This window comes from Camelus dromedarius, chromosome 10, assembly GCF_036321535.1.
Source record: "Camelus dromedarius isolate mCamDro1 chromosome 10, mCamDro1.pat, whole genome shotgun sequence".
Taxonomy (NCBI): Eukaryota; Metazoa; Chordata; class Mammalia; order Artiodactyla; family Camelidae; genus Camelus; species Camelus dromedarius.
The window spans coordinates 57,123,861-57,136,468 of NC_087445.1; the positions used below are offsets into that span (position 1 = coordinate 57,123,861).

Here is a 12,608-nt window from a genome sequence, read left to right on the forward strand (position 1 = left end):
GGCAGTCAAAAATGTTTTAAAAAATTCTATTATTTGGGAAGATTTTATACACCAAACTACATTCAGTAGTAAGTAATCATTTATTTCTCCAGTTTTTACCAGTGGAAAAAAATTTTTAATCTGATTTCTATCACCATGAGATAACTAGCATGATTCCAGTCCAAAGTAAAGATCCTTGTTTCTTCATTAATCTTCACATTTCAGTCACCCACACATTTAGTGTGGGTAAACAAAGGAGTTCCATTTCACTTTCTTTTGCAGACTTGACTCATCAGATTTTTAAAAGATATGAACTGAGAAAGGAGGTCAAAATTAGTTTTGGGAAAACTCAATCCCAGGAGAAGCCTGCTAAGAAGAATTAAGAACAAAGGAAAGAAACCACCAAAAAAAAAGTCTCCAATGATGGAAAACATGGAAGGATATTAACACATGACTTCTAAACAGAGGCAGAATTATTCAGCTCCTATAATTTCTCCTTCACCTTCCAGAAGGATCATTTCTCTTGAAAAGGCAGAAGACGTCATCAAGAGAATGAATGAATGCTTCTTCCTCACTCCTAGTCTTCCTTCCCTATGAGGGAATCTTCACCAGCACAACATCCCTCACAGCCCTCTGCTCTCTCATGTATTTCACCCCATAGAAGAGGGTGGATATTTATTGGGTTTTTTTCAGTCTTTTTCATGACTTTGCAAAAATAAACTGGACACGATAGCCCTTTCTTATCTCCTTTCTCTCTTGGCAGTAAAAATGCCTTTGGAGATACCTGGTTTTCCAAGTGTTTTAAGAGATATATTCTGCCCCTTATGGGGTAAGATTTCTCAATTCTAGGGATTATTGTTAAAAAACCTACTTGCCTGTGGCTACAAACTACATTATTCAGTATCAGCCATATCAATATAAATGTTACTGGCCCCTATCTGCCTTGTCTTTTGCTTATTTTTCATTTTGTTCAGAACTTGGGTGGGGAAAAGGGTGCTATTTATTGAGCCCCAAAGCTCACACAGCTGTAGAGATCCTATCTACTTTAACTGAGCTTAAGACTCCAGACCACATGGACTACATTCCAGAATACTGAACAGCATGCAGGTGTGAACCACTGCTGATTGTACTTCAAGATCAAAAGGAGTAGGAGAGAAACCATAACACCAAAGATACCAAGTATTTTCCAGGCTCTAAAAATGAAAAAGGTAGATATGAGAAAATGAGTAAAAAGGCTGAAGTCATTCTTTGAGAAAAATTCTAGAACAGATTACTGAGCAGATAACTACATTTCTAGCAACATGGAATTACTATACAATATGTATAGTCTTCCATTATTACAATGGAACACTGGAATGTGATCAGCGTCGACTTCAACAAGGCATTTGACCAATTGTATTGTAAGGTGGACAAGACAGAGAATGTAGGTCAAGTAAGTGTAAAGTTAGGGACATTCTGTGTGACATTACAAATTCATGGAGACTTGGCACCATACTGAGGTGGTAAACCTCATGGCTCTATTCTTTGATCTGTGTTTAATCAGTCACTATGTAAAAATCTTTTAAAAAAGATTTAAAAGACATGTTTTCTAAACTTACCGACGCTAGATGGGAGAAACACTGATACACGGTATGACAAAAAGAATGCAAAGTTACTTCAAAATTATGGAAGGAATGGAATACAAACCTAGTAAAGGGTTTCTTCTAAATCTAAATCCTAGTTAAATCAATGTCTTCTTGCTGCATTCACTTAACTGTCATAAGAATTACTTACAATCTTTTTACCATATATTTAAAACTGACTTTAACCTACCAGTGATGTAACATGGCACTTCTTCTTTACAACAGATATCAATATATTCATTTTATAAGATCAAGATGTAACTACATTTACCTAGTAAATAAATACAGAGAATAGGCCATACTGGACATGTTCCGTCCATATCGAACAATTTCGTTCTCCTGATCCTCCCACTTCTCAATCTCGCAGTTGGCATCAGAGGTGAGCAAACCCAGCTTGAGTCCAAGCCTTGCTATCTTGGCTTGCTCCTACAAAACATACATTTAAATCTCAACAGTGTAGTCATTACTGATGTTAAACAAAGATTAGAAGTAAGACTATTGCAAAGAAAAAGCTCTTACCTCAGAGTCAGGCTTGTCTGGCTTTAATGATTTCACGTTTGCGTTATTCTTCTGTGACAACAAAAAAATTAGGACATCTTAAAAAGCAGTAGTTGTGAGAAAATGCAATAGTAATAAAAAGCCTAACAAAGTACCTGTAATAAAATTTTAATTTAAAAATTTCAGTACATACTTAAACTCTATTAAATCATTTGAGTAAAAACAACTACAGTTGGCCCTCGCCCAACATGGGAGCTAAGGGCACCAACCCTCCACCCACAGCCGAAAATCTGTGTATAACTTACAGTCAGACCCCTGTATCTGCGGTTCCCCAGCATCTGTGGTTCTGCATCTGTGGTTCTGTATCTGTGGCTTCAACCAACCCCAGACAGTGTAGTACTATAATATGTACTATTGAAAAAAGTCCATGTACAAAGTTCAAACCCATGTTATTCAAGAGTCAAGTGTAATTGCAAATACTCTACTAATATGTGAGTTCAGCTTTGAACAAGGAGTTAGAAATCTGAGGCTAGGAAGAGCAGATCTGTGTCCCGGAAGGACTCAAAGACTTCTGCAGTCTTCTCACAGTCCAATTATTATACCCCCAAACCTTCCCATCCCCTCTGCTGAATTATTCTTAAGAAATGATGTAATAAAATTAACAACTCTGTGTAGCTTTCCATACGTTCCTAATGTTATGACTCTGGGATTCAATTACTTTAACCAGTTTGCCCTTTTGAAGGCTAAATTTCAGCATCCTAGTTTCTCTGACTCCAGATTCCTAATCCTATATCCCAGGTTACATAGGAGGTTATACTTAGAATTTAGGATCTAATATTTGAACCAGCATGTTTGATGGGCCCTTATCTTTGAAACAGTAAGTTTGTTTTTATGTAGACTACATAGAACTCAATATTTTATTTCCCTCAGGAGAGGAGAAAACAGTTTGGTTACGAGGCTGGCCCACTGATGCCTACTTACTTGTAGAAACCACTACCAAAAGCAATGTTTCTTTGAAAAATATATTCAGAAGTTCTCTGGAGATGGCAGCCCACGATGGGCATCCCTCTCACTCTGAGATCTGCTGGGAACTCCCTTGCTTGCTGCAGGACTTCCAGAGCAGCTGGACTATTAGAGATAAAGGGGCCAAGAGATGCAGGGAGCCTTTTTTTTTTTTAAGGAAACATTTATTTAATCCACACACACAAATACAACACACACATACACACATGCACTGAGTATATATTCACACACATGTGCACAAAGTATAAATTGATAAAACAAAACACACATGTGCCTCCTTAGCTTCTTTGTGGTCTATGTGTACTTTTTATTACCATGACTTATTACCGCTGACCAGCTAGTCTGTTACCAGTTTCACTGCAGAACAGCCTCAACTTTTCCCTTTTTTTCTATCCTATAGTTTATATTTGCTCATTTAACATAGCCCCTTTAAAATGTTCTAATGCTGTTTACTATAGAAGAAATGGAAGGAGATAAGGGACAGAAAATAAATACAGAGAATCTATAAAGTTTTACATACACACACACACACACACACACACATACACACAGTCTTAGGTTTATTAGAAAATAAACAGAGATGGGGATAAAGAGTATAGCTCAGAGGTAGAGCGTATGCTTAGCATATATGAGGTCATAGGTTCAATCCCCAGTACCTCTATTAAAAAAAAAAAAAGAAAATAAACAGAGATGATCAATATTCTCTTTGGCTCCTCCCTGTATAGTCACATCATCTGTATCTTCCTCCTTAGACTATAAAACAATTGATAAACTATTTAAGAAAGTTAATACCTTAGAGGTTTTTAGGTATTATTTTATTTAGAATCTTACACCCATCTTATTCTTTTAAATTTAGTTGTATATTCAGTATTTTTATTTTTACTTTCATAAATTATTATTACTAAAGTGTTTAATGAATACTGAAAGGGTACTGCCTGGAAAGGTATAATAATGCAACCAAGCTTGCCATCTAGTGGGCACTATTTATCAATGCAGTCAGATGCATCAGTTTCAGTTATAAAATGCTAAATATTTCAAGTCTCTAAATGGAAATAGCATGGCATTTTCATCAAGGTAGAAAATTAAGAAAGTTCTTTGTTTGTGTAAAATGACTCCTTCATGACCTTGTTAATTAGACCCAAGAAATGAAGAACAAAAAGACCTCTGACTTCAGATTATGGCTTCTTCTTCATCATAAAATTTGTTACCTATTTCCTCAATTCCCCAAACCCAATACAAATAACCTAACTATGGACTACATCTAGACTGCTACTCTGAATAAAAACTCTGAACAGTCAACATTTACTATCCTAACTTTCTTTGTAATGTCAATTATTGGAAGTTAGGGAGAGTCAAAAAGAGTGTGATTTGAATTCCTAATAAAAACATTCTGAAGTGTAAAAACTTCTACTTACCATTGGCTTTGGGAGTGAAAGGTAGCCATACTTCTCTCCTACAAATAACATACATAACTTAAATGTTCTATTATTCAAGTTTAATTTTTAAACATTATTAAATAAACAGAAATGTTAGTATATTAGTTTTGATAATTTAGTCTATTAACTATATGTAATTGAGAAATAAAACTGTAAATTGGTTGGTAAACGTCAAGACTGTCAGCAGTTGTGTCTGTTAAGGCGTCTATGTTGGCCAGTCTCTACCTCCCCCAACATAACGGCACAAAGGCAAAATATCACGCTGACAATTACTTATATTTATAACCAGCTTCCTTGACAGCGAATTCCTTTGCAGCAGCCTGCCTCTAATGAAACAGATTCTCCTTTTATCACTACCAGTTCATCAGCTTGCTTCCTTTTCTGCAAGTACCAGGCTAAATCATTTACAGCTAACCTCATAACATAGTCTCCCAGTCAGGAAAGAGGAAAACTCTAATGTAAAGATAGGAAGACGGACTAAAGCAAGTAATAGTCTCTTGGCTGATAACTACCATATGGCAGAAAGCACAGTAACTATGGAAAGAAAAGGGATGTGTAATGCCCACTTCAGCCCTGCACTTCCATACTTCTGGCTTCTGGATCATGTATAAAGTCAGGTTACAATGCAGGATAGATTTCTTTTTAAAACTAGTTTGTTATATCTGGGGTAAGAATTCAAGATAAGATTTGAACAGCAATTGCCTTTTGATTTCAAAGAAAGGAAGTATATTCAGCTACAATATATTAGGTGGAGCCACATGAAACTGCTGATATTCAACCACTTTGAATACAAAAACAGCAATTTCATATGGCTCCACATAATGAAAGTAAGCATAATATAAGAGCACTAAATCACATCCTTGTTACAGAACGACTATTACATGAGCAGGATGAACTTGTTCACAACATATTTAAAATTTCATCTAGGACTGTGTTGTTGAACACAGAATCCACTAGCCACATGTGACTACTTGGCAATTGAAACATGGCCAGTCTGAATTGAGATGTGTTATAAGTGTATATATTAGATTTTGAAGACTTAATATAAATAAACAAAATGTAAATGATCTCATTAGTAATTCTGAAATATTGATTATAAACTGAAATGACAGTATTTTGGATACTGGGTTAAATAAAAAATATTATCAAAGTGAATCTCATTTGCTTCTTTTAAAATTTTTCTTGTGCCTCCTAGAAAAGTTTTAAATTACACATGTGGCTTACATTATATTCCTGTTGGATGGTGCGGATCCAAAAGAGGAGCCATCACTAAGAGTCAACTAATGGTACCTGGGAAGAGTTTTATGATTCAGATCATTTCTTTGTTGTGTCAGGATTTAAGGTTTTTTGATCTCAGAATTGTGAGAGAACAATACAACTTAAAGAGGTCATCTCCATGCCTTGTCTCTTAGCGCTGATAGATAAAGTGTCTAATTAAGCTGGGAGATTAACAGAAGACAATCTTCAGGTCACTTAGAATCTCAAAATTCACCATCAGTCTTAATGCAAAGCATGAACCCTGTCCATAATATCGTTTTTTTTTAAGTGGTTTTAAGAAGCTACAGAGGAGGGCATAATCATTAATTAATTAGCTTAGATGAGCAGTCTTATATTATCTACTCTTGTGATCCTCTGTAGTGCCAATGACCCTGAAATTCACAATCTACTATCCAAGGGAATTGGAAAAAAAAAAAAAAAAAGCCAAGAGTTTCAGCTCTTGTTTCTCCAGGATGCAACAGAGTTAGAGGAACCAGAAGGCAGGGAGAAATAAATGCAATGAAAAGAGAGCCTTTAGGGTACTTTATTTTGCTCTCTAACCTCATTCTTTGGTTAGACTCAGAATGGCTTTATAAATTTGAGGATAATTGCAAAATTGATCATTCTTCAGATAGTTTTCCTCCAAATGCTGTGCAGGTAGGGTTGTCTCACTTTCCCCCGGTTCTAATATAAACCAAGTAAGTTGATAATAATACCATAAAAAAAAACCCACCAAAACAAATAAGTGAATAAAAATACCAAAAATGATGAATCTGAATCATTTTATAATTAATTATCTAGTGACTTTTTTTCCATACATGTCTCACTATTGCCATTGATTCTAAGCAGAGCAAGAATATAGATTCAGGGTGGGAAGGGATAAATTTGGGAATTTGAGATTTGCAAATATTAGCCACTACATATAAAAATAGATCTGAAAAACCCAATTTCTTCTGTATAGCACAGGGAATTATATTCAATATCTTGTAATAATTATATTCAATATCTTTAATGAAAAAGAATATGAAAATGAATATATGTATGTATATGCATGACAGGGACATTGTGCTGTACACCAGAAATTGATACATTGTAACTGACTATACTTCAATTGAAAAAAAAATTGACTCAGTTATGTTTTGCATTTATATCAAAGTAAAGAGGTAGCATAATTATTTCTATCTCTGATGGAAATATATTATAAACATTAGAAGTAATTAGATAAATGGGAAAATATATTTGGTACAAATATTTGAAGTATAGAATTTTTCTCAAAGCACTGTCTTCATGGGGGTGTCATAAGTTTAATACTCCCTAAATCCTTTGTTTAATATTGTCTAAATCAGCACAATATTTATTGCCATCTTTATTTCTAAGTTTACAGCTCCAGATAAATTAAGCTCAGAATTAAGTTCAAAAGGCCCTCTTATCTTATGAGGATACCAAAATGATTCCTTATGACAACCCAGTTGAGAAGGGCTGCTGTCCATTTTCAATATCCAGAGCTTTCCTGCATATCTACAAAATAAAACTAATCCCCTAAGGACATGAGACCCTCATTATTTCACTGAAGTTGTGCTATATTATTCCTTATTAGAAGTCCTTATAATTAGCTTTTTTGATTCGGGAAGGGGCTGTATATGGCATGATCAATCAGAAAAAAATTAATGTCCCCAGACCCACTTAAAAGGAATGCCTCAAACACTAAAGGATAGGCAGATTATTAGCTAACCTCAAGAGTGGGACTGGGGTATTTTCGAATTTGGATTAGACCAAACCCAGTTGTTATCCTCAAATTCTCTCTTACATTTCTACTATCATGGTCCCATCATCTCATGTCTGAATGGATCACTCCCTTGCTCCAGACTCATACATTTCCCAAGTAAGCTCATGTTTACCCACAATCACGTTCCTCTTCCCGTATGCCCCATTTTAGTGAACAGCACTTCATGCATCCAATCTGCCAAGTGGTAACACAGGTGCAGAGCTATGGATCTGAACCACCTGGTACAGCCCTGTGAACTGAAGCCTCGTCATGTTACCTTCAAGACGGTTCAAACAGAAACAAAGGAAATCCAGCTTCCTTAAAGAAGGGATAGAATCTGCAAGCTGTGAGAGAAGGCTTCTTTTTGACATTTATTTCTTGAAAATAATCTAATTCTAAATGTTGACACATACTCATCACTAAGGGAATGTGGAGTCTTTTTCATCTGATCTCTTGTAATATGAAGACCATGGCCTCCCTGGAGGTTTGGGTAAGAAGGCAGAATTGGATGAAGGCAGAGAGGCAAGAAGACAAGTACTGATTTTTGAGTTCTTGAAACAATCCCAGGAGGCCCTATTGTGTAATTTGAGTGTCTCTGGGTGAGGGGACAATGGCCTAGCTCTCAGACTGACTTCAAATGTGGGAATATTAGAGGCTCTTTTTCATTGCTTAGCATGTTGTTTGCTACTTAATTGGTTGGCAAAATAATACCTGGGAACATACCTGATAATTCTCCTAGTCACAAGAGTCAAGATATGCAGAGCAGAACTAAGGTGGCTGAAACACAGCAAAGGCTTTCCAGTAATAGTTTACGTGCGTTATAACAATAGCAAAGATAAATCAGACTCTGAAGAATACACCCTGTCCTTTGTATGAGAAGCAGTGTGCCAGTGCAAGGTAACAGGCAGGCTTGTCATAACGACCACACAGAACAAGAAGAGCAATGCTGTGACACTGGACTCAGTCCAGTCAAAATGGCTAATTCGGAGCTGGGGTTCTTTACGGAAAAAGCAATTCTTAAGAGCTTCATGGTAACAATCAGGGGAAAAAAAAAAAAGGCAGTGTAAGAAATCAAGCAAATCTATCTGAATTATCCCCACATAAGGATGCCTTCTGAACAGTGAGATACTACCAGTTAAACGATGGGTGTCACTAATCAAAGGCAGAAGTTTCCCACCTAAAGAGGAATTTTGTTCAGTACTCAGAAAGTTAAGATAACCTAATTTGGGCAGGAAAGATAGCCACACCTAAAGAAGATATCATTTACATAATATCCAGCTTGGAAGTAAAGGAAACCACAGGGTCTATGTAGCCCAAAAATGAGTATAGGATTTTCCTGTTTCAGCTTTGGTCTATCCACATGGGATGCGAGCCTAGCGCTGAGAAAGACTGGGGGGCTATTCTCTTCAGTTCCTAAACAAGTCTCATGGCTAAGTGATCACTTTCCTTTAAATGTGGATCAATTATACCACTTTACCTTTTAATGTATGAAACTCACCTCACATAAAAATCCATTTATCAAAGCCTGAACACGATACGCCATGCAGACTAGCTGTCATACAACTCTTTAAACACAGAAGCATGGTAAGCATTTATTACACTTAACAAATTATAGAATATCTACAAAGTCCACCACTCCCTGATTTTTAAGCAAATCAGCCATCATCCTACATGAGTATTTTTTAAAATATGAAATGTTTAAATAAGTAAAAATAAACATATAATTTGATGTTATTGTGACTTTAAATGACATTTTAATTTAAAAAAAAACAAGCATGCTTGACACTAACAGAAACTGTTAGAAAGGAAAAAATATGTAAAAACAAGAACATACATAACAGGACACACAGTACAATGGAAAATAAACAAAACTCCCAGTTGATACTAAAATAAAGAGTAAAAATTATGACCTCTATACATTGTATGGTTCTATTTTACATGTTGTAGAAATACCAATGAACTTACCCACCAAAGGAAATATTCCAAGATTATGTAGTCATCAAGGAAAGAGATTCCATCCAAGTGGAAGGAAAGCAATTTGAAAATCAAATAACTACATTCATTTCATTATGAAGTTAGTAGAATTAAATCAGAATTAGTAGAATTAAATCAGAAGCACTGTATTACAGAAGAGGTTTTACATTAAAACTAAAAAACAATTTAGAAGAAATATAAAATGACTTAATTTCAATAAGAAAGTTAGTGTTAATATTAATTGAAAGAAATCTGCAAGACTGTTCTACAATAAATTTTACTGCTTAGATACTAAAATGAAGGACAAATAATATTTTCATAACTTTTATAAAAATAACCCAGTTGGGTTATAACAAGTTATTCATTTTACATCTGATAGTTACATTAAAACACTAATAGTTACATTAAAATACTGATATATTTCAATATGTGGGCAGCTTCTCACCTCGTCTTCCTTCAAACACATCATTGATTTCTCTCAGCAGTGTTGACATGTCACTAATTTGGGATTCCCAGGCTTCACAAAATACATCTAGATTTTCTTTAGCAATTTTACTCGATGGATGCAACGTCAAAGTTTCAGCAGCAGATATTATCTAAAGAAACACAATAATCTCTGATTTGGTGGCAAATCACTCTTTGAAGAATGTCTTCAACCATGGTTAAGATGTAGCAAATTGATTTGAAATAGTTTCGGTTAATATCCAGGTTAATATGTTGGCTCCTCACTGAATTGTCAGAAAATAAATTTATAAAGTAGGGGAAAAAAAAAAACCACAATATACACTGGTGTGCGTTTCAAAATCTTAGCTCTCAGAATCACATTAGAAACCAAATTTCAGTCTGTATTGTTCAAATCAACTCAGTACACAACTAGGAAGCAATTTCCACACATAAGCTCCATGTTGGGCACTGCAGACATACCCAGGAGAACAAACTATCTCTTACCATCTTAGTAAACAGAACTCACTATTTCTTATAATCTTATCTATAGATAAATTGTAGGCATTATTATTCAGAAGCCTTTATTCAGGGAGCAATTATCTTTTTTTAACATTTTTTTATTGAGTTATAGTCATTTTACAATGTTGTGTCAAAGGAAGCAATTATCTTTATTCAAGGAAAGCTCTGTTTCAACAAAGCTATACCCATGGCATAATTCAAAGAGCTATACTCAGACTACACAGTGCGCACTGTACACTGCAGCAGTGGTGGTGGTGATGGTGGGAGGTAGGCAGTAGGGTATTGGTAGTGGTAGTAATTGTGGCAGCAGTGGTGGGGCAGCAGGAGTAGTGGTGGTGGTAGTAGCACTGGTGGCAATGGTGGTAATGGTAGTAGTAGTAACACACACACACACCTACGAGTACATGGTACATATATTCTTGAGGTACTGTGTTAGGTGCTTGATACAGTAGTATTAATTCTCAAAAACACACAAACAAAATACTACCCTTCCCAAATAAGCATTATTCCCATTTTACAGCCAGAGAAACTGAGGCCCAAAGATACCAAGTAACTAATACACAGCTATTCATTCATCTGCCATGTGCCGGACACTGTACCCATGTTCTAGGTTCAGGGAAACAGCTGCAAATGAAACAGATAAATGTACCTCTCTTCATGGGGCTCACATTAACATGTGGGGGGACAGACAATTAAAAATCTATTAAGTAAATTATCAGATATCTTAGAAGATGACAAGCAATGTGTATAAAAACAAAGGGTAAGGTGGATGGAGGGTGTTAGGTGGTCACTAACTTAAGGTGAAGTGTAAGCAAAGAACTGAAGAAAGTGAGGGAGCCACGGGGGAAGCTAGGGAAACTGCTGAGGTGGGAGCATTTCTGGTATGTTCTAACAACAGCCAGTAGGCCAGAGTGAGTGGACCGACATGGAAAAAAGGAAGGTCACCAGTGGCCATGTGATAGGGAAACATTCACAGTAAGGACAGACTTTGATCAAGATAGGGAGACACTGGAGAGCTTTCAGAAACTGATACGGGCAGAGTCAGCTCCTTCGAGAGAGTTAGACCTGTGTGCTCAGGGCGGGCAGTCCCACAGGCACAGGCATGACAAGCAGGTGGCAGCTTTATGAGTAGAACACGGTTCACCATCTTCAGGGAAGGAAAGCACATGGCTTGCCAGGGGACTAGGGCTGCATTTCAGCAATGCTGCCCTCTCAACCAGGAGCCACTGTACAGTGTGCCAACTGTTCAACTGTGCACTGGATATGATCTAACATTTTAAAGGAAATATAAAGGCAACATTGCTAAAGCAGAAATATCCAGAAATAATATAAATTATATTAGAGGCATGTTCTACTTCCTTAAATTATCCCTTTGTGAGACAGATGGCCAAGACTAGGAATAAAAGCTGAGGCTACGGGAACACAAAAGGCTTCTCAAGTTATAGAAATTGACAACAGGCTTTGTCACCACCCTGGGGAAGAGAATATGGCTTTGCCTAATATCCCTGCTGCAATGAGAACAGTAAGTAGAGAGTTAAAGCCAAATAGCAAGTAGGGCCTGAGGATAACAAGAGCGGATTGCATACGGCAGGAGAGTTAAATCCTTTAGTTCTACTAAAACACGCTTATAGCTAAGGCAAGTAGGATGACTCTCAAATGGACAAGTAAGTATTGAGGCCTTGGTTTCTCCTAATAAACAGAGATCCTCTGGTTATAATAAAATGTTCAGCAGATGGTCACTGCTGAGGGTCACTCGTATATATAGTTCCTGCTTCCATGATAAACCTCTGACACTGTTCTCTACAGGGAAGCATATAATCTTCCCTCCAGCATCCAACATGGGTCTGCTGGAAGGCACATGTGTCCTTCGTCTCTAAGTTACTTTCACTGTTCTCAACGATAAATCCCGGGACTCAACATCTATCATCCAATAATGCAATTAGGAGTAAGCCCGTGACAAATGAAACAAGAACACCTGATAAACTATATTCTAGTGCTTAGCCCAAAAAAGAAAGGAAGTTCTGTCCCTCATTTTTTCCCTTAGAGTACGGGATATCAGCCTTTAAAATGCTTTTGAAAATTATCAAAACA

At 36.4% G+C, this 12,608-nt stretch overlaps 1 protein-coding gene across 1 annotated transcript in view; it reads right to left on the minus strand.

The window, feature by feature from the left end:
* CTNNAL1 (catenin alpha like 1) overlaps positions 1 to 12,608 on the minus strand; it is a 50,796-nt gene that overhangs the window by 4,185 nt on the left and 34,003 nt on the right. Inside the window, exons 11-14 of the mRNA XM_031450155.2 lie at positions 10,000 to 10,150; positions 4,538 to 4,575; positions 2,121 to 2,171; positions 1,873 to 2,027 (exon numbers count right to left, since the gene is read on the minus strand). Coding sequence (XP_031306015.1) covers positions 1,873 to 2,027; positions 2,121 to 2,171; positions 4,538 to 4,575; positions 10,000 to 10,150 — 395 coding nt within the window. The remainder of the gene's footprint in view (positions 1 to 1,872; positions 2,028 to 2,120; positions 2,172 to 4,537; positions 4,576 to 9,999; positions 10,151 to 12,608) is intronic.